Genomic DNA, 23,527 nt, shown 5'->3' with positions numbered 1-23,527 from the left:
TGCTTTTGACAGTAATCCAATCCTCTGCCTCCTTTGATCCCTCCTCTTCCATTTCCTCCGTCTTTCTTGAAGGAGCTTGGATCTGCTGCTGCATCTCCCCGCTGTCTGCCGTCTGCGCCGCTACAGCCTGCCCTTCCTTCTGGGTGCCTCCAGACACCGTTCCCGTGCTGTTTTGTGGTACCTTGCTGGTCTTAGNCTGCTTTTGACAGTAATCCAATCCTCTGCCTCCTTTGATCCCTCCTCTTCCATTTCCTCCGTCTTTCTTGAAGGAGCTTGGATCTGCTGCTGCATCTCCCCGCTGTCTGCCGTCTGCGCCGCTACAGCCTGCCCTTCCTTCTGGGTGCCTCCAGACACCGTTCCCGTGCTGTTTTGTGGTACCTTGCTGGTCTTAGGCAGTCCACGGCTCGTGTTGCCACCTCTGGCCATCTCTGCCTAGGTGGCAGCCCCTCGTCTTGGGCAGGCCTTGTACATGTGGCCCGCCTCTCCGCACAGATTACAGTTCTTGGCCTCCTTACATTCCTTGGGCGGGTGGCCTTCCTGCTTGTAGTTTCGGCTTGGCGATGCTAAAGGACTGCATGTCGCAAAGGTAGCTTTTGAACTGAGATGTTTTTAGTCAGTTAAAAATGAACTCCAAAGCTGCACCATTAGGATTGTTGTGACTTGAGAGACACCTAGTTCATAGATTAAAAATACAGTGCTGAAGAAACTCAGCAGGTCTGCCAGCATTTGTCGAGAGAAACAAAGTTAAAATTTGAGTCCAATGTGACTCCTTTTAACAGGTTTCTAGAAATGTGTATTGCCTAAAGTGGTTGTACTTGTGAAACTGAAAGATGAAAGCTGTTTCCTGATAGGACTCTGCATGAATAAAGAAAAGCATATTGTAAAACTGTACAACTATTTGTGCTGAGCACTGAGCTTGCAAAATATATCATTGTAATGGCTAATGTGAAATTTACTGTTTTGAGGTTTAGTAGTTATGTTATTCTGAATGTGAAAGCTACAACAAGTGATTTTGTTTAGTAATTTCTTCATGAAGGTTTTATTAACAAATGTGATTTATTTTGGTTTACAGTTGCCTCACCGGGATAGTAACTCAAAGAAACCAAGATTTTATTTCTAGACTGGTCGTCTCGGAGTTTGCAACAATACCAAAAAAAATTGAATTATCAATGACTCGGGATTATACAACAAGATTGCACATACACGAAAGTCAATGTCAACTAAACATCTGAAGAAGTCATACTGGGCTTAAAACTTCAACTTTGTTTCTGTCACTCTGTTGTTGCAGGAGCTGCCAAATGGGACTAGATTAATTTATGATATTTGGTCCGCATGGACGAGTTGGACAAGGGTCTGTTTTCATTCAGTACGTCTTTATGACTCTATCACCTGTATTTGTCCAACATTCTTTTTGTTTCAGATTACAATATCTGCAGCATTTATCTTGTTAACTAAACATTATGTAGGCAGCTAATACACTAAACTGCAGATCATTGCCTTCATAGCATGAACGAAACCTTTTATACTTTATAGCGCACTTGGTAGAATTTTAGTCTTTACAACAACCGGTACAGAACGCTCCCATTTAAAAAAAACTATTCACTTCCTATTTCATGGAGTCGTATGTGTGCTCAGAGCCGTTTCCCTCCGATTTCTGAAAGTTCTGGAATAGACTTCCAGTAGCAAGACCCATTCTGGGCGGTACCTTTTTGCTGATCGTGCTAGAGTGAATTTTCCAGTATTTTTAAATTTCCCAATGTCCTGTTTGTTTGAGTAGATCTGAGCTGCAATCAGTATCCTTCCTGATGAGAATGTTTTTTTTTCTCTTTGCTCTTTAGAGCAGCTGTTGCCTTTCTCTTTCGAGGGCCTTTGACTTGATGAGCCTGGTTACCTTAAGGCCAATTACTACTTCCTTTTATCTACTGGTGTTTTGAACATGGCTTGATCTGGGCTCCTGGACAACTAGGTTCTTCTGCTCCAATTTACATCGCGTTCAAAGGAGACTGTTAAAAACAACCGTCCTATCAAGCCTTGCATTAATGAGACGGAATAAATTTGAAAAGTAGGGAGGTTATACCAAAAATAAATGTTCTGAAGTTCTGGTTGCCATATTAAAAAGATGCAAAGGGTTACAAAGATGACACCAGAAATATTATATATGTCAAGATAATATTAACAGACTGATATCTTCTTGAAAGAAGGATGACCTAAAAGATTTGTTTAAAATTCTGGGAGGTTGGTGGGGTAGGGTGCTGAAGAGTTGTAAAATGCCAGAAATGTAATTGGTCTGGTTCGCTGTGTTCTGAGTTCTCAACAGGGCGGCAATTATAGCGCCTCCTGTTCACTCCATCTCCAGAAACATCCTTAATCTACGAAAATCAATGGATATGGCGCTGGAGAAGCACAGCAGGTCAGACAGCATCGGAGGAGTAGAAAAGTGGACTCTTCGGGCCCAGACACTGCTTGTTGCACATCTATTGACACTGGTTTCCAGAGCCTGAAGTCCTTACTGTCTCCTTAATCTACTAAAGCCTCGTATTTGATTACCTGATCCAAGTCTTAGGTTTGATTGGACGCCATATAAATGTATTTTCAGCATTGAAGGTGTCCTGCCTTATTGCACCGCCTCATTCATGTAACTGTACCGTTAGGGAAAATTATTTTCCAGCCATACGAGTTTACTGCTGAGCAATGTGATTTATACCGAGGAACTGTGTACACAGGATAAGTTGTAAGTCAATGATTTAAAGGAAATTTATAACACTGCTGTTACGTGTAGTTTTGAACTATTGAAGGGCGGAAAGAGCATATGAATAATACATTTCAGAAGTTTCTGTAAAGAACCGTTTCGAACTAGCCATATGTCCTGCTCTGACAGTTCTGAACGTGGATAAGTTTTAATAACCAGATCAATTGTCACTTTATGAGGAAACAATTCGCAAACGTTGTAACACAGCGTGTGGATCGCGGACGTCTGTTTGAGATTAGATCTACATTTTCATTCGCTTCGGTTGAAAAATTTCCCCATTTAGACGAGTACATTGATGCTAGTCGAGAAAGCTCCAATAAAACTGACAATAGGTGACTATAAATCTTTTCAGTCGCCTAGCAACTAATACAATGAAATTGTAAGTGGAAAAGGAATCGGTGACAGTCATTGTAATGGTTTACAACTGCAAATCCCGCATTTCTTAAAGCATGCCTCAGCTTTAAAAATTACACCACTACTTGGTAATGAGGTCTCTTCATTCTTAATAGTTTACCAATAGGTAACCGTTATGCAACGCAGTAGTGCAGGTTATCTAACAAAAGATTAGGAAAAATAATTTCTAGAATTTTTTTCACAATTTACCCTTGGCTACTTTTTTTTTATTGAGAGCAATTGTAACACTTTACCGAAAACGTGAGGCAGTCAAAAGGTACAACTGACATTTTCACTATTGCTTTAATGTTGCCTTTGTATATTAAGGTTTTATCTTTCATTCCCACGGTGCAATACGTCTGACGACCTAAGCACGTGACTTGACTTTTGGTCCGGCTGTTGCCTTAATTTAATTTAAATAATTTATAAATCATTACATGGGTGTAACATATGTAATGAAGCGATTGATGGGAGCGCTTTTGGAGACGTTTTAAAACAATAATTGTCGTTTTAGAGATCTTTGCAATGTGTGCGAACTGTATTTCGAATACAAATCGCTATTAGCGTTTGCAGAACAAATGTCGATTTGAGGAGAAGTGTTGTATTTTTAAGGGGTCGAATGTGACACATTTTGACTTCAACTTTAATCCATTTTCATATCATTCTGGCTTAATTTTTCTACATTGAAATGGAATTTCTTGGATTCATTTAATCGTTTAAACCTTTAAAGGCTTTTCGTTTTTTTTACTGCCTTGCACCTTTCATCTCGACACTGTGGACTATTTCAAAACGCAAGTCCTCTCAGTCATCAAAATTGCTATTGTAACTGGGAAGGCCCCTTTAAGCACTTCTGAGCTCCAGATATTCTGGAATGATGAGAGTCCGAAAGGGACACCTGTCTTTTCCTAACGCAGACACTTCGAATCCACTTAGAACTGCTGTAATCGCCACTGATGTTCCTCCTGCCCTAACGCTTTGTATCCTGTTGCACCTCTGGTAGGAACCTAGAACTTATTATCTCGAATTTTTATTCGATTATTAATATTGCATAATGGTTTGTGCTTTTCAAAGCTTCCTTCTATCCGTTCTTGTCTAAACGATTTAAGCTCCCTGTTCTAATTCTTCATGTCTCAGGACTCAGGTGTGGATCCCATCATTGTTCGTTCCCTCTTGCAATTTTAAAATAGCTGGGAGAGGGTGTATTTTTGGTGTAGTCAGTTTACAGTTTTGAACCGGTTAAGCCATCTAGGTTATTGATATAAAGAACTTCTCTTTATCTGGTTCACTTGAACATCAGCTTTTTACTCCTTGCTTTTCTGTTGTTTCCAGGAGAAGCAGTTTTCCGTTATCTCAAATTGATTTAAAGTGATCAAAAAGAGCACAAGCTGAATTCTGTGTGTTTAAAGCAAACTGCAACACCAAATCTAAAATTAAAACGCTCCAGCTGGTGAATACTGTTGCCACTCAGTTACAGGGGCGGGATAAGTGACCGGAAGACAGGGAATTTCCATTCACAATATTGTCGAGAACTGGTGGGGTACGCGAGCGCCACTCTCAGGATCTGTAGTTAGGCAGTCGGCTAAATTTTTTCCCTTTTTAGTAATAGTACTAACAGAGCTCTTTGACTAAGCGACACTGACCTACTTTGACATGTTCAATCGTAGCTCGAAAAAGCGAAACTCGAGCAGATGGGTAAGTATGTTGGGTTGAACTATGTTGTGTTATCGGGCATTCCGTTTCACCTTGCGTGCGAATGTCTTGTACTAACCTTCCTCTCACCCCCAATCGCGGACATTACCGAAACTGAAATATCCTGCAAAGATTAGGAAGTTGTCTGGTTACAGTGCAAGGTCGTCACTGTAACCAGACTGGCCTGTTTGTTTTTGGAGATCGGGGCGCGCACGTCAGATTTGAGAACCATGCAACAGGGATGGGCTGCATAGAGAGCGACTGTTCGAACCTGCTGCTCTACCTTGCTGTTCTGCTTGCGCTAGCAAGTTGTTAACGCCATGGTGTGAACCTTTTATGTGCTCACCTTTCACTAGTTTGCTTTTGTATATTCGGTTAATGGGCATGAAATGCGAATCAAGTTCTAAGAACTGGCAGTTGATTAGGGAATAGTACAGTATGTCAATCAAAGAGCGCTGTCTGGGACTGCTTCAATTGTGAATTGTAATGATCCCATTAAGATGTCTGGGAAGCGGAAAGAGATCCCATTGCGCGCACAGTACGTGCAAATTGTATTTTTGAGATGTGATTACATTATTCTTGCTAAGTTTTCACTCTTGCTGCGAGTTTCGTAAAAGGAAATGCTTTTTTATTAGAACATACCGTCAGTACACATGTTTGTAACGTATATGTTAAAGTCAGAATTTGTAAAGGGCCTTTTGAATTTTGGAAGACTTTTTTTTCAAGAAAAGTTCGAAAACACGATTCCTATAATGAGATTCCATGCACAGTTCGCACCTTACGTTGTGATAAAATTCCCTTTCAAGTCCCTATTACATTCATTAACCTAATTAGCCTTTCAAGATGGAGTCCTTGAAATTGAGGATTATTAGTCAATATGTACCAAACGGAGGAAAGTGGTTTAAATAGTCCAAATTGAACGCGTATATAGAATTTAAAAACTAAGACGATAGGAACCTCAATCGTGAGCGAATCTTTCCTCAATTTTGGCTAAAAGAAATTGTTACTACTAACGTAGTTATGGTAGTGACTTCAAGAAGCCCATTTTGCAGGTCATTAGTTAATTTTTTTGAAAAAGATTGTATGTTTAATGGACGAATCAATTTCACTTGTGTCTTAATATTTTGCTCCCTAAGTTAAAATGAGTTTGTTTTGTTGAACTCTTTAAATTAATCTGTCTAGCTAAATGGCTGTATATTTGCTCTGAATTCCCATAATCTTCCATTTTCTGTTGAAAAATCTTAGTTGTTGAATATTGCCATTTGTAGCTAAAATTTAGCAGAACTCCGATTCATAGATGTATACAACACAGAAACCGACCCTTCAGTCCAACTTGTCCATGCCGACCAGATATCCTAAATTAATCTAGTCCCATTTGGCACATATCTGTCTAAACCATTCCTATTCATACACCCATCTAGATGCCTTCTCCAGCCCTCCTCCACTTCCTCTGGCAGTTCATTCCATACGTGAACCACCCTCTGTGTGAAAAGGTTGCCCCTCGCGTCCCTTTTAAATCTTGCGCCTCTCACCTTAAACCAATGCCCTTGAATTTTGGATTCCACTACCCTGGGGAGAAAAACCTCTATATTTACCCTATCCATGCCCCTGGTCATTTTATAAATTTCTAAAAGGTCACCAGTTGCTCTCCAGAAAATAACCTCAGTCTATCCAGCCTCATCTTACAGCTCAAACCCTGGTAACATCCTTGTAAATCTTTTGTGAACTCTTTGAAGTTTCCCAGCATCCTTTCTATAGCAAAGGAATCAGAAGTGCACGCAATATTCCAATAATGGCCTAACCAATGTCCTGTGCAGCTGCAACATGACCTTCCATAGAATCCTACAGTGTGGAAACAGGCCATTTAGAACATAGAAAAGTACAGCATAGAACAGGCCCTTTGGCCCACGATGTTGTGTCAAGGTTTACCCCTAATGTAAAATATAATAACTTAACCTATGCACCCCTCAACTTACTGCTATCCATGTGCATGTCCAGCAGTCACCTAAATGTCCCTAATGACTCTGCTTCCACCACCACCGTTGGCAACGCATTCCATGCATTCAAAACTCTCTGCGTAAAGAACATACCTCTGATGTCTCCTTATACCTTTCTCCTAATATCTTAAAACTATGACCCCTCGTACCAGTCAATCCTGCCCTGGGGAGAAGTCTCTGGCTATTGACTCTATCCATGCCTCCCATTATCATGTATACCTCAATCAGGTCTCCTCTGTTCCTCCTCCTCCTCCAGAGAGAAAAGTCCAAGCTTATTCAATCTTTCTTCATAAGGCTAGCCTTCCAGTCCAGGCAGCATCCTTGTAAACCTTCTTTCCAAAGCCTCTGTATCTTTCCTATAGTAGGACAACCAGAACTGGACATAATACTCCAAGTGTGGTCTCACCAGGGACTGTAGAGCTGTAGCAAAACCTCCTGGCTATTAAACTCCATCCCTCTGTTAATGAAAGCTAAAACACCATATGCTTTATTAACAACCCAATCCACTTGAGTGGCAACTTTGAGGGATGTATGTACTTGCACACTAAGATCCCTCTCTTCCTCCACACTGCCAAGAATCCTGTCTTTAATCCTATACTCAGCATTTGCATTCAACCTTCCAAAATGCATCACTTGGCATTTATCCAGGTTGAGCTCCATCTGCCATTTCTCAGCCCAGCTCTGCATCCTGTCTGTCATGCTGCAGCCTGCAATAGCCCTCGATACTATCGACGGCACCTCCAACCTTTGTCATCTGCAAATTTACTAACCCACCCCTCCACCTCCTCATCCAAGTCATTTATAAAAACTATAAAGAGCAGAGGCCCAAGAACAGAGCCCTGCGGGACCCCACTCAACACTGACCTCCAGTCACACTACTTTCCATCTACAACTACTCTCTGCCTTCTGTCAGCCAACCAATTCTGAATCCAGATAGCCAAATCTCACTGTATCCCATGCTTCCTCCCTACCATGGGGAACCTTATCAGATGCTTTGCTGAAGTCCATATACATCACATCCACTGCTCCACCTTCATCGACATGTCTTGTTACCTCCTCAAAGAACTCAATAGGATTTCTGAGGCATAACCTGCCCCTCACAAAGTCATGCTGACTGCCTTTAATCACCCTATGCTTTGCCAAATAGTTATAAATCCTATCCCTCAGAATTCTTTCCAAAACTTTGCTGACCACAAACTTAAGACTGACTGGTCTGTAATTGCCAGGGATTTCCCTAATACCCTTCTTGAAAAGAAGAAAAACATTTGCCTCCTTCCAATCCTCCGGTACGACTCCCATGGAGTGTGAGGAGGCAAATATCCTTGCCAGCAGCTTAGCAAACTCCTTTCTCACTTCCCGGAGCAGCCTAGTAGAAATCTGGCCTGGCCCTGGGGATTTATCAATCTTAATGTTTTCCAAACTTTCCAGCACATGAACTTCATCAAACTTGATCTGGTCAAGCCTGTATCCCAGCTCCTCAAAGTTTTTATTCACAACAATGTCCCTTTCCTTAGTGAAAACCGAAGCAAAAAACTCATTTAGGGCTTCCCTTATCTGCTCACACACCACGCACAAGTTCCCTCTGCTATCCCTGATCGGCCCTACTTTTTTCCTTGATCATTCTCTTATTCCTCACGTATGAATAAAATGCCTTTGGGTTCTCCCTAATCCTTCTTGTCAAGCTTTTTTCATGCCCCCTCCTGCCTCTCCTCAGACCCTTTCTGAGCTCCTTTCTAGTAAGTCTGTAATCCTCTAAAGCTGTGCTAGATCCTTGCTTCCTCCACCGTATGTAAGCTGCCTTCCCTTTGATGAGAAGCTCCTCTGTTCTCTTCACCCAAGGTTCCTTAATCTTACCCCATCTTAACTGTCTCAGAGGAACAAATTTGTGTATCACTCACAACAACTGCTCCTTAAATAGTCTCCACATGCTTGCTGTGCCCTTTCTGTGGAACAATTGCTCCCAGTCTGTACTCCCCAACTCCTGTCTGATAGCGTCATAATTTCCTTTTCCCCAATTAAATCTCTGCCCTCGGTAACTGCGGCTTTCCCACTCCAAGGCTATGATAAACGTGAGGCAGTTGTGGTCACTGTCACCAGTGTTCTCCCACCGCGAGTTCTGACACCTGTCCTGGCTCATTGCCGAGCACCAAATCCAAAATGGCCTCTCCCCTCGTCGGTCTGTCTACATACTGAATAAGGAAACCCTACTGAACACACCTGACAAAAATCGCTCCAACCAAACCATCTGCACTTACGAGGTTCCAATCGATATTGGGAAAATTGAAATTACCCATAGCAACAACCCTGCTACATCTGCATTTTTCCAGAATCTGCCCACCTATGAGTTCTTCAATCTCTCTACTGCTATTAGGTGGTCTGTAGAAAATCCCAATGCAGTGTCTGTTCCCTTGCTGTTCCTAACTTCCACCCAAACTGACTCAGTAGATAAACCTTCCTCAACAACCTTCATTTCAGTTGTTGTGATGCACTCTCGGATTAGTAATGCTACACCCCTTCCTCTTTTTCCATCCTCCCTGTTCTTTTTAAGCGTTCTAAACCCTGGAACATCAAGCAGCCATTCCTGCCCCTGTAACACCCACGTCTCCGTTATGGCCACAACATCGTAGCCCCAAGTATGATCCATGCTTTAAGTTTGTCACTATTATTTCTGACACTCCTTGCATTAAAGCAGACACACTTGAACCGATCCCTTCGTTTCATCTCGTGAGAAACCTTCCCGATTAGATTCACTACATCTTGTCACTGCCTCATCTGCAACTGTCCCCATCCAAATATGTGGGTCCGATTTCCACCCCCCTGTCAAACTAGTTTAAACCCTCCCGAATCACATGAGCAAATCTCCCACCCAGGACATTTGTGCCTCTCCAGTTCAGGTGCAACCTGTTCTTCATGTACAGATCCCACCTTCCCCAGAAGGTATCCCAATGGTCTAGGTATCTGAAGCCCTCCCTCCTGCACAAGCCTCGCAGCCATGTGTTAAGCTGTATTCGCTACTGTTCCTCACCTCACTATCTCATGGCACCGGTAGCAAACCTGAGATCACCACTCTACTCGTCCTGCTCTTCAGCTTCCAACCTAACTCTCTGTAGTCTTTTTTTCAGATCGTCAATCCCTTTCCTGGCTATATCATTGGTGCCAACATGTACCACTATTTCTGGCTGCTCACCCTCCCCCTTTCATTTGGACCAACAAGTCCACACCAACCCTCTGTAGAATAACCCACCCAGAATCATTCCCCTATTCCAAAACTCTACATTAACCTCTGACTAGTGCACCTAATCCACACATCCCTGAACACTCTGGGCAACTTAGGATGGCCAATTCACCGAGCCTGCACATCTTTGGATTGTGGAAGGAAGCTGGAACACCCCGAGGAAACCGTCACAGACACAGAGAATGTGCAAACTCCGCACAACCAGTTGCCCGAGGCAGGAATCAAACCGGATTCTTAGCACTGAGGCAGCAGTGCTAACCGCTGAGCCACCATGTCGCCCAGCTCCTATACGCAATGCAACTGACCAAAGAAGGCAAGCATACCAAATGCCACCTTCACTATCCTATTTAACTGCGACTCTACTTTCAAGGAACTATGAATCTGCAACTCATGTGAACTCTTTTTATTAGTATTTGCTGTTATTGCATGACTTCTTAAAATTATTAATATTTAAAATCCGTTCTGTATTTATTTTCCTGATTTTTATTTCTACTTCTCAGGAAATAATAAATTCCTTCCTTTTATGCCTTTTCGTTAATGGGCTCAAGGCTAAGTAATGTCACAAGAGATATATTCCTAGATGACACTAATCTAATTGTCTTGAGATACAGGGTGATGATATTTGTTCACGACAAGTCCATTTTTGGTTTAAGAAATACAATGTGGAAAGAGGCTATTCAGCCTGTTATGCAATGCCAGCTCTCTTTAAGAAAGCAAAGCAAACAATCCCACTCCCTTCCTTGTCTCTCCAGCTCTGCTGGAGTACCCAAATCACATCACCTCCCTCTATGTGTCCCATCCCTCCTAATTATCCTTTTCTTATGTCTATGCCTATGACTTTGGATTCCCTTTTTGTTAGTAACTAATTTCTTCGTTCTTTCTTTACACCTTATACTTTGAATTATGCTTTCCAACTCTTTGTTGTAATCATCCAAGGAGTGTTGACCTTGCTTATCCAACCTTTCTCTTGCCGCCCCCCCCCCGCGCCCCCCAAATCCCCACAATGAATCTTGTCATGACCTACCTATCACGTTGTAGGTAGGTAGTTATTTTTCTCATAGTTCTGTATAATTCCATATATTTTCAATTTACCTGAGCAATGTTTATTGCCACTCCATTTAAATTGGCTTTCCTTCAATATGTTTTTACTGTAAATTGTTATGGACTAAGATTAGGAGGAAACATTAACCTCATGGTACTATAACCACTATTCAGTAAATGTTCCCCTATTGTCACTTATTCCACTTCGTTTTTCAGAGTGAGATCTAGCACAGAAACATATTGACATGACCACTATTAAAAATATTTTCCTCTTTGGCCTATACAGTTATGTTCCCAGTTTAATTAACGATAATTATAGCGCCTCCCACCCTCATTATCTCTACTTTATAATGTTTGCATGTCTCTTCAATTTCCCTGCAAGTTTCCTTCCTTACATTTCTCCTATTAATTTGTGGTCAGTATGTTTTCACATTTAGCACCTTATATGCAGCACCTTTCACAATCTTGGGATGTTCTAAAATGCCTCACAGCCGATCATTAAATTTTGAAGTGTTTTTGTAATGTAGAGAATGATCATGATCACTTGGGGTTATGAAACTTAAATGCAATTCAATCAATTAAAAGGGTAGCTTTTTGCTAATGAAGGTCTGTTTTAATATTCTATTTTTAAGCCTCTACTAAATTAATGCAATACAATAGAAAGCTATTTACGTGTTGATACATTTTATTTTTCAGCTCTCGACAGTGGATGACCCAGAGAAAGGGCAACCTTGTAATGCATGTGGAGACCAGTGTCCTGGGTTAGCATTACATAATTGGAGGTATTAATATTTTTTAAACAGATGCTTTTAATAAGCCACCTATTTGCTGTAATTGCATAATGATACATCTTGTTTGTATTTTATAATGTTCTATTCCTGGCTTTTTAGAGTAAATGGAAATGTATATGAAAATTGTCTAAAGTGAATAGTACCTTTTTTGACCACTCTCTTACCTGACTTTGAATACATTCCATTCTTTTATCATTATACTGAAGTTAATTTTTTTGTGAGGAAGTAAAATGAGATATTTTGTTTAGTGAAGAATAGAAGGTGTGTAAGAATTATTGTGTTTGACTGTTTGATTACCCTACGTGAATCTAAATATGGGACTATGTGGAAAGTTTTTAACTTTATTTAAGCAAAACTTTGTTTTTGCACACCTTAAAATGCATAATATTGTTGCTTTTTGAGACAATGAAAAAAGCATGAACATTTTTGTTCAATTTTATTATAGAATTCACTTTTTTTCCAAGAAGTTGTGCATTATACATAATAGTGGATAATTATAGTCACCATCTGGATGACATTTGATCTGTAAAAGAATACCAAGAAATTGCTCTTGAAAAAGATCTAATTCTGCATATTTGTGTAAAGATGTATTTTGCATTGTATTGCTTCAATTGTAGTGTGGGTAATTGAATACCTGTTTAAACATACATGGAGTATATTTGTAAGATATAGATAAAACTTCAGATTCTGTTCTATAAGTGAGGAAAATAAATAAGCAGTCAAGCTCTGTAATTGTCATAACTATTATTGGAGTAGTTGGCCCATTTTTGTATAGTACTGGGGCAAATATGTAGCTACAGTAGCATATTTTTGAGTTTTAAATATGTAGAAATAATTTGTAAAAGTAACTGGAAAGGGAGCAAAACTTCTGAGTGCTTTGGTGCAGAGAGATCTGGGTACCCTCATGCAAGAATGGAATTTTGGCATTTATTGCTAAAGCAATAGAGTATAAAAGTAAAGAAGTGTTCCTACAACTGTATAAAGCGTTAGTAAGATCTCCCTCCCTTGAGGAGGAATGTGGTTGCGTTGGAGGCAGTTCAGAGGAAGTTCTCTAGATTGATTCCAGAGGTGAGGGGTTTGTCTTGCAAAGAGAGATTGAGCAGTTTAGTTTACATTCTCTCTCTGATGTTCAGAAGAATGAGGAGGTCAGATTTGAGGTGTATAAGATGCTAAAGCGGATTGAAAAAAGGTACGTAGAAAAGATATTTCCATGTGGGGCAATCTAGAAAGAGAGGTCATAGTTTTAGGATAAGGGGTAGCAAGTTAAAACACAGATGAGGGGAACTTACTTCTCTCAAATGTTCATGAATCTGTGGAATTCACTACCCTAGAGTGCAGCAGATGCTGAAATATTGAGTAAATTTGAGGAGATAGACCGATTTTTAATAAGCAATGGGTTGAAGAGTAATAGAGAATGGATAAGAAAATGGAGTTAAGGCTCAGATGAGATTATTCATGATCATATGTTCTAAAAGATTCCATTCTACTGTGTAAGATCTTGTAACTACATATGTTTATACCTTCACCCTTTTGGTAGACTTTTGGCCATCCAATTGCTTTGCACTAGTTGGAAGTTGCGAAGTGATTACTGCATTTTAATGGATGACTTTCTTAAGCCAAAGATCAATGCAATGCTATAGAGTCTGTGCAGTAGGCAATAGACTTTACTCCACTCCTCATTTTACTTCTGTTTTATTAGAAATTAGCTAATCATAGAGTCATACAGATGTACAGCACAGAAACAGACCCTTTGTTCCAACTCATCCATGCTGACCCGATATCTCAACCTAATCTAGTCCCATTTGCCAGCACTTGACCCATATCCCTCTAAACCCTTCCCATTCATATACCCATCCAGATGCATTTAAAATGTTGTGATTGTATCAGTCTCCACGTTTCCTCTGTCCTTTCATTCTTCTTCATTGTTCTATTCTGTGGCACGTATATCTCTTCTCTAACTCTTCTGGCTAATCTAAACTTAGACCTCTGATAGTTATGTTATAAAGTCCTAGTTTGCATTATTGAGAGAACAAATAAAATATTGAGTCTGAGATTTTGGAGAAGAATTGTAGCTCAGGTTGTAAGTTTGCTCACTGAGCTGGTATATTTGTTCTCAAACGTTTCGTCACCACGCTAGGTAACATTATCCGGTGAAGCATTGGTGTTCTGTTCCATTTGCTGTTTATCTATCTCTGTTTGTTGTGGTGGGGGATATCATTTTTAGTTCTGTTTTTTGAGAGCTTGGTAAATGGTATCTAAATCTATACTTTAGTTAATGGAGTTTTGGTTTGAATGCTAGACCTCTGGGATTTCCCATGTGTATCTTTGTCCCAGGATGGATGTGTTGTCCCGGTCGAACTGGTGTCCCTCTTCGTCTGTGTGTATCGATACCATTGAATGCTGGTCATGTCTTTTGGTTGCTAGTTGGTGCTCGTGTGTCCTGGTGGCTAGTTTCCTACCCATTTGTCCAATGTAATGTTGGTTGCAGTCCTTGCAGTCCTACCAACTTCCAAAATGTTGGTAGTTTTGTGAGCTACAATGATGCCAAGGGGCTGGAGTAGTCTGGTCGTCATCTCCGAGATGTGTTTGGTTTGCAGCATGGTTAGAGTCTCTGGGTGTATTGTGTATTCTTGTTTAGGTCTGTTGTGCAGAAATCAGTGGACTGCGTTTATCGGGTACTTGATGTTCCTGAATACATTGTATTGGTGTTTCTCTTAGTTCCTGGGTGCTACAGTGTGTTGTGGCTCATTTAAAAAATGTCCTGATGCAGCTCTGTTTGTGGGTGTTGGGATGCTTGCTCCTGTAGTTGAGTATCTGGTCAATGTGTGTGGCTTGGTGGGTTACTCTTCAAAGGGTTGATATGGACTTGATGGGCCGAATGACCTGATTCCATACTGTAGGGAATCTAATCTAATTTGATCTAGACCTACCACCACACTGAAACAGCTCCTGATGAATTTAAAGACCCCAGACCAACAGCCAGCAGAACAAACTGCATATACAAAATACCCTGCAAGGACTGCAACAAACATTACATTGGACAAATGGATAGGAATCTGGCCATCAGGATACATGAGCACCAACTAGCAACCAAAAGACATGACCAGCATTCAAAGGTATCCATACACACAGACGAAGAGGGACACCACTTCAACCGGGATAACACATCCATCCTGGGACAGGCTAAACAAAGACATACACAGAAATTCCCAGAGGCCTGGCACTCAAACTGGAACTCCATTAACAAACATATAGATTTGGACGCCATTTACTAACTCCTCAGAAACGGAAACGGAAATAATATCACTCACCACAACCAACCAAAACAGATAAATACCAAGAGGGACAGTACACCAACACTTCACTGGAGGCTCACTGATAATGTTACCTAGCATGGTGACAAAACGTCTGAGAAAAAATCTACCAGCTCAGCGAGCAAACTTACAACCTGATATTGTTTGTTTACGATTGAGTTCAGTTAGGATGTTTATATATAGTTTTTTTAAAAACTGTTATAAAAGATACATGAGCACCATGTATCTGCCTTATTTTAAATGTTAGAGTGTCTGTCTGTTTGAAAGAAAACGTAGGCAGTTAGATTGATATTCATAATTCACATGTCAAATTTATGATGTAATAGATGATTTAAGATTTTGTCATGAGAAATGTAAACCGTGCTACGTTATGTCAAACTGATCAAAAACGTTGAAGCGTTGAACAGGTAGTGCGTACATACTTTCCTTTTTGAAAGACAGTTGCCTTTTCAGATACTTGGTTGAGGGTGGGAAGTATGTGGGAAAACAGCCAGGTAAGTTAATGATTAAATGTCTACAATTTTGTAGACAGTTGCAGTGGTGTATTCAAAATAGAATTTCACCAGGTTATGAATTAATGTAACTTTTACAATGATTCTAAATACCAGTACCCTATATTTTGTACTTTTTTTAGTTTAGGCAGTAACAGTGGAATGTTTACAAGTTTACAAGTACTGCATCAAATGTGACCTTGAAATGCTGCAGTTCTGCTCTGTGTCAGCCCTTAGGAATTTCTGTAATTTACAGCTCTGGCACAATTATTACTCCAAATAAATTAGAAATTCTTTTCCTTAAAACAATGTAAATGTCCATTGATTATTAAAAATGTAACACTTGCAGGAGTGCCATGTGAATTGAAGATAAGAACATACAGGTTAGGAGGACAAATGGGACATTTTGACTCTTCAAGCCAGTTTCAGTTCATGCCTGATATGATTGTGGCCTCAATTTTACTTTGTTGGCTATCACTTATAATCTTTCATTCTGTTGATCAAGCATCTATCATAGTTAGCTTTAAGAATATTCCATGTTCCTACTTGCACTGCCCTCCAGGAAAGAGAATTGCACAGGCTAATAAGACTCTGAAAGGAAAAGAAAATCTTCCAATCTCTTTTTTTTAAATAGGAAACTCCAAATTTCTATACTGGTCTTTTGGTTCTGGTTACTTCTGTTAGGAGAAGCGTTCTTTCAGCATTCACCGTCAAATATTTTCAGGATCCTACATCTTTCAATAACAGCATTTCATTTTTCTAAGCTCTGAAGAATACAGGCCCAACTTGTCTGATCTTTTTTCCCTCTCATAAGATGACTTCATCTTTTGGAATCTTTAAGTGAACCTTCTCTAAATTGTTAATATAATTGTGTCCGTTCTCAATTAAACCCATACATGTTTTCCAATTGTGATTTTGTTAATGCCCTGTACAACTGTAATAAATATTTGGCACTTTTATGTTCTGTTTCCCTTGTAATAAACAATAACATCCCATTTACCGTCCTAATTATATTTTGTACCTTTGTGTTAATTTATTACAATTTGTGGACTAGGATATCTAGAGCTCTCTGCACTGCAGAGTTCTGCAATCTCTCTTCAATTACGTAGTAAAAATGTTTCTACTCTTCCAGCTAAAGTGGACAACTTTTCCACATTATATTCTATATGCCAGATTTTTATCCACTCACTTAACCTATCTATATCCCTTCGCAGATTCCTTATGTCTTCATTGCAACATATTCTCTTGCTTGTCTGTTCTATCAACAACAAATTGAGCACCCTAGTTCCCTTCATTCAAGTTATTGATAGAGATTGTAAATAGTTGAGGCTGCAACACCAACCCATCTGGCATTCCAGTGGTTATATTTGACAACCCCAAAAATACCTATTTTTACCTATTTTCTGCTTCCGGTTAGCTAGGCAACCTTCCAACCAGAAGAATACACTATCCCTTTTCACCATGAAGTCTATTTTCCATAATCCCCTTTCTGCGGCACTTTGTCAAAATCTGGAAATCTTGAGTTCAGTACACTAATTTTTCCACAGCACATGTTACTTTCTAAAAGAACTCTAATAAGTTAGCTGAACATGATTTTGTTTTCATAAAACCACATTGATTCTGCCTCATAACTTGTTCCTAAATGACCTGCTGTAATATTTGTAGTAACACTTTAATATTTCCTCTGACTAATAAGTTAACTAATCTGTAGTTTCCTGCTTTGACACCTTTTTGAATAAAGGATTTAGCTTTGCCTTCCAATCTAATGAAATCTTTCTGGAGTCGAGGAATGTTTGGGTAATTAAAATCAATTTATCAACTATCTCACTACCTAATTTCCTTAAGAATCTAGCTGATGTCCATCAAAACCTTTTGGTGCTTGTTGACCTGCATCTCCAACAATTTACTCCATACTACTCCTCTGGTGATTTGTAATTTTCCTGCCTTCCTTCGGATGTATAGCTGCTTCTGGGATTTCTACCCTTTATAGAGAAGACTAATACAAAATAATTCTTCAGTTCATCTGCCAACTCCTTTTGCCCTACGGTTATTGCTATTTGTAAATACGATTTACGATACTTTTGATTTTATTTTACAAGTACTTTATAGAGTCATGTTGGTCAGAGTATGGACTACAGGAGTTGGGAGGTCATGTTGCGGCTGTACAGGACATTGGTTAGGCCACTGTTGGAATATTGCATGCAATTCTGGTCTCCTTCCTATCGGAAGGATGTTGTGAAACTTGAAATGGTTCAGAAAAGATTTACAAGGATGTTGCCAGAGTTGGAGGATTTGAGCTACAGGCAGAGGCTCAACAGGCTGGGGCTGTTTTCCCTGGAGCATCCGAGGCTGAGGGGTGACCTTTATAGAGGTTTACAAAATTGAGGGGCATAGATAGGATAAATAGACAAAGTCTTTTCCCTAGGGTCGGGGAGTCCAGAACTAGAGGGCATAGGTTTAGGGTGAGAGGGGAAAGAAATAAAAGAGACCTAAGGGGCAACTTTTTCATGCAGAGGGTGGTACGTGTATGGAATGAGCTGCCAGAGGATGTGGTGGAGGCTGATACAATTGCAACATTTAAGAGGCATTTGGATGGGTATATGAATAGGAAGGGTTTGGAGGGATATGGGCCAGGTGCTGGGTTGGGATATCTGGTCAGCATGGACGGGTTGGACCAAAGGGTCTGTTTCCATGCTGTACATCTCTATGACTCTATAAAGCATATTTCAAGGTGTAACATTTTCTTAGTCAAACTGGAACATATTGTTATGATTGGTGGACATGCACACAAATCTACACAATGTGCAGTTCCTCTGATACTAATGAGACTCATTATGATCAGTTATGATATAACAAGTTGCTATTTGATCTGCATATTGTGATAATTATAAATTAATCTAAATCCTTGTTTCTAACTGGCCTAATCATGTATCTTTAGGAGTTAGGTTTTCTTAAAAAATGTGATTGTGTGTATACTCCACTCTGAGAAGCATTTTCAAACATTAAAGTTTATATAAAAAATGGAAGAAAATATACAGGGCAATTTTATGTGAACATTATTGAAGTGAAAGAATGTAAGTTTATTTTAGATCATCATTGTGAAGATTTAATACATGCCTATGTTCTTTTGTTCCACATTATGTATTATGTGTTATTGATTTGGAAAATTTTAACCATGCCTTGAACACATACTCCTAAAGTTTAAGTATCTGTGAACTATACTTGTTGGCTATCTGAGTGCTGGTAGCAGATAATGTAGCCTAAATGAACAGATTTGGTTACTATTCCCTTAAATGTTCAGCCAGTCCAGAGGTATTAAAATTTGTTCAAGTATTCTGCAAGTTAGTACATTAATAAGATAATTGCACGTACAACTTTGTTTTTAAAATTCAAGATTGCTTCTCAGTGCTAAAAGCTTTCTCTGAATCCCAGTTCTTCACTTTAACTTGGAAAAATATAAGAACTTATGAATTAGAACTAGGGGAGAGTCATTTTATCCCTCAAGCCTGCTTTGCTGTTCAATAAAATATGGCTGACTGTTGCCATAACATCCCTTTCCTTCTTGTCCTTGTAATTCTTGACTCACTTGTAGATCAAAAATCCTGTCAAAATCTACCTTCTATGTTAGGCAATTATTCAACCTCCTTTGTTCTCTGGGATAGAGAATTCCAAACATAACTAACCCTGTGGGGAAAAAAGATTTCTCCTTGTGCATCTTAGTTAGGAGAATTTTTTTTGAAACTGTGCTCTGTAATTCTATGTACCCCAAGAGAGGAAACATCCTTTTTAGCATCTACCCTGTCAAGTCTCCTCAGGATCTTGGTTTCAGTAAGATCACCTTTCTTCAAAAAAAATCCAATGAATATACACCCTATTCCAAAGTTTCACCTCAGGAATTAACCTAATGAACCTCCTCTAACTGTTTTCAATCGAACTGTATCCTCCCTAAATAACAAAACCAAAACTCTGTTACACTTCAAGTGTGGTCTCAACAGTGCTTTGTACAGTTCACTTTTATATTCCATTTCGCTTGTTCTAAGGTTTGATGTTCCATTTGCCTTCCTAATTATTTGCTGTGTCTACATGTAAACTTTGTCACTTATGTACAAGGACAAATAGATCCATATTTTGCGGTCTGTAATTTCCTACTACTTCCTCAATAAAAGATTCTAGCCTTTTCCCAAAGGCAAATCTTAGGGTAACTTACCTATTGTTTTCTGATTTCAATCTTCCTCTTTTATTTGAATAGAAGTATTACATTTGTGACTTTCCAATCCACTAGGACCTTTGCAAATTCTGGGAGATTATAACTAATGCATGTACCACGTCTACAGCCACTTGTCTTAAGATCCTATGTTGTTAAGTTAAGGAGATTTTTGGTTTACCAAATCTTACATGTAGAAGGAAGCGGTTCAGCCCATTGTGTCTGTGCCAGTTGTCCAAATAAGCAACTGAATGAACTTGCCTCTTACACTCTTAGGCAGTGCATTTCAGATCCCAACCACTTTTTTTTCCATAAACAAAACCTCTTAGTTTTGTTGCTTTTACTAATTAATTATATTTTAGCTTATTCTTAATCTTTTGGTATCTAAAATTTTATCTACACTCTGGCCTGACACTTATTCTCGAAGCATTTTATGCTTTTTCTTTCAATTCAATGCCATCCTTAATTAACCATGGATGATAGATCCTTCTAAGGTTTTTTTTTTCTTACTGGAATACTGTATATCTTGGAGAGTTAAGAAGCAACTCCTTAAATGTCTGCCACCCAACCTTTTAAGATATTTTCTAAACCATTCTGTCGTTAAACCTTTGTAATTATTTTTGTTTAAGTTTAGGATGATAGTTTCAGGTCAGAGGTTCTCATCCTCCAACTAAAAGTGAAATTTTGTCACGTATGGTCACCCTCTTGTTTAGAAGATTGTTTGTGGTCATTAATCGTATATCAATATACATACCAGGTCAAATATAGCCTGCAATTTGCTTCCAGAAAATATAGTTCTAAGAGACTGTTCACTATGCATCCATCATCTTGGTCACCTTTACTGTTGTAATTCATCAAATATGTATACAGGTTAAATTTGTCCATGATTATTGCATTAAAAGGGGTCCCATGGCACAATGGTAGTGTCCCTGTGAGTCAGGAGGGTCAGGTTCAGGTCCCACCTGCTCCAGAGACATCTCTGAATGGGTTGATTATAAAGTACCTATAAGCCCCATTATTACTTAAGGTATATTTTGTTCCATATTGTTAGGGGACCTGTAAACTACATTTTAAAAAAATAATTTTTATTCATTTGCTGGATATGAACCTAGTTAGCTAGGCCAGCATTTATTGCCCATTAATAATTGACCTGGAGAAGCTGCTTTCTTGAAAAACTGTATTCCATGTGCTGTAGGTAGACCCCAAGTCATTGTCAAAGTGTTCCAGTGATGACGAAGGAATGATGATTAAGTTCTTGATCAGAATCTTGTGTGGTTTTGAGGGGAATATACTGTGGCATTTCCATGCACCTGCTACCTTTGTTCCAAGTAATAGAGGTCACACTCATGGAAAGTGCTATAAAAGGATCCTTGGTGAATTGCTGCAGGGCAGCTTGCAGATGTTATGCACAGCTATCACTGTGCATTGATGGTTGGAGGAATGAATGTTGAAGATAGGGAATGGGGTAGTGATCAAGTAGGCTTCTTTGTTCTGGATGGTGTTGAGCATTTTGAGTGTTGGTGGTATATAGTTGCTGTAGTTCAATTTCTGAGGGTGACCTAAACATGTTGATGGTGGAAAATTCAGAAATGGTAATTCTATTGAATTCTCTTTTATGGGTCATGGTCATTAACTGTGGTGTCAATGCTGCCAAGCCAGGATATTGTCTAGGTCTTGCTGCATCTGAACAGAAACTACTTCAACATCTGAGGACATACATTGGCACTGAGCATTCTGCAATCATCAGTGGACATCCCTATTTCTGACCTTATGATGGAGTGAACTCATCAATGAACGAGCTGAAAATGGCTGGGCCTGGGGGAGCATACTGAGGAATTCCTCTAGAAGCATTCTGCGGCCGAGGTGATTACCCTCCAACCACCACAGGCAATCTGTTTTGTGCTAGATAGCGCACCAGCCTATGAAGAGTCCCCTCCCACCATTCCCATTGACATCAGTATTTGTGGGGGTCCTAGATACCACATTCACTCATGCAGTTTTGATATGAAGGGCAGTTAATCCCACCTGACCTATGGAGTTTGGCTGTTTTGTCCAAGTTAGGATCAAAGAAATATTGATGTCAGGAATTGACTACTCCTTGTCTTACCTATCCCAAACTGAGCTTCAATGAGCAGGTTATTGTGCAGTACGTACTGCATGGTAGAACTGTTGATCAGTCCTTCCATCACTTTGTTAATTGAAAGTAGACTGTTGAAGTGGTAATTGGCCAGGTTAAGATTTGCCCGTATTATTGTGAACAGGGATGCACTTTGGCAATTTGTAAGCACCCCATTCCCTACCTGCCAGGTAAGTGATAGTATTGCTGTTTTGCAAAAGCTTATCTCTGGGTGCAACTAGTTCTGGAGTGCAAGTATTCAATATTATTTCTGAAATTTTGCAGTATCCAGTGCCTTCATCTTTTCTTAACGGTCATGCAGAGTGCATAAAATTTATGAAGTCTGGCACTTGTAATAATGAGGACATCCAGAGGAGGCCAAGGTGAATCATCCACTTGGAACTTTGGCTGGTTACAAATGTTTCGATCTTGTCTTATGCATGGGTGTGCTAGGCTCCTCTTAAATTGAGAGTTGGGATATTTCTGAAGCTGCCTTCTGTTAGTTATTTAATTGTTTACCACAATTCACAAATAGTTGTGGCAGGAGTTCAGAATTTTGATCTGATTTGTTGGTTATGGTATCACTAAGCATAGTCTATTATGTGAGGCTTTGCTGTTTGTCATGCAAATAGTCTCTTGTACCTTCATGAGGATGACACCAAATCTTTAGGTATGCGTGGTGCTATTCTTCCTCTTGTTGGTTCCCTTACCATCTTTTGCAGACTTAGTCAGATTGGCCTGGTAGCACCATTACTAACCAATCTAGATAGACATTGACATTTCTGTGTCACCCTTCAGATTCAGGGAGAGGAGGCTAGCAGTAGGTGGTAATCAGGAGGTTTTCTCCCTCTTGTTTGATTTAATGCCATGAGACCTCACAGGGCCTGGAGTCAATGTGGAGAAAGGAGGATAACTCCCTCACAATGACTGTCACCTTTAGTAATTCTAACCTGATAATGACACAAGGCATATCTGGTGGTGATGTCTGGGACCTTGTCTATTAGTTATGATTCTGTAAGTATGACTGTTTAGGCTAGTGCTTCACTGTGGAACAGCTCCTGCAATTTTGTTATGAGCTCTGAGGATTGTCTGGAGGACTTGAGGGTCAACAAGGTTGGGTTTGCTTAGCCTTTTCAATTCTGAGGTTGATGTTGGGTTTCATTCCTTGTTGCTTGCTATGCTATTTCAGACCACATTTAAAAGTCAACCATAATGTAGTGGATCTATAGTTGTATGGAGGCCAGCCCAGATAAATCTGGCAGGTTCTCTTCACAAATGGACGTTAATGAATTAATGCATTTTTATGATGGTTGGTTTGTGGTCAGTGTTACTGAGACTATCTTTAACTTCCAGATTTATCAATTGAATTTCAAATTTACCAGCTGCCTTGGTAGAATTTTAACCCATATACTCAAAAGTTAACCTAAACTTCTGGATTGCTAATCAAGTAATATATACTATGACTTCTCTACCAGCGATTTATTTTCCTTCCTGTATTTTCTGTCCA

At 39.6% G+C, this 23,527-nt stretch overlaps 1 protein-coding gene across 4 annotated transcripts in view; it reads left to right on the top strand.

The window, feature by feature from the left end:
* The window catches only part of prickle2b (prickle homolog 2b), a 293,554-nt gene that overhangs the window by 18,144 nt on the left and 251,883 nt on the right, over positions 1-23,527 (top strand). Inside the window, exons 1-2 of one of the 4 annotated variants that reach the window (XM_043708274.1) lie at positions 3,861-4,138; positions 11,801-11,886. Coding sequence is in view for 2 of the 4 variants with exons in the window: in XM_043708270.1 (XP_043564205.1) it covers positions 4,793-4,834; positions 11,801-11,886 (128 nt within the window). In the remaining 2 variants the exon portion in view is untranslated. Of the gene's footprint in view, positions 1-3,860; positions 4,139-4,681; positions 4,835-5,136; positions 5,155-11,800; positions 11,887-23,527 lie in introns of those variants that run through there. The other 3 variants (XM_043708270.1, XM_043708271.1, XM_043708272.1) reach the window with 3 other exon arrangements.

This window comes from Chiloscyllium plagiosum, chromosome 18 (genome assembly GCF_004010195.1).
Source record: "Chiloscyllium plagiosum isolate BGI_BamShark_2017 chromosome 18, ASM401019v2, whole genome shotgun sequence".
Lineage (NCBI taxonomy): Eukaryota > Metazoa > Chordata > Chondrichthyes > Orectolobiformes > Hemiscylliidae > Chiloscyllium > Chiloscyllium plagiosum.
This window is presented reverse-complemented; position numbering and strand designations above follow the sequence as displayed.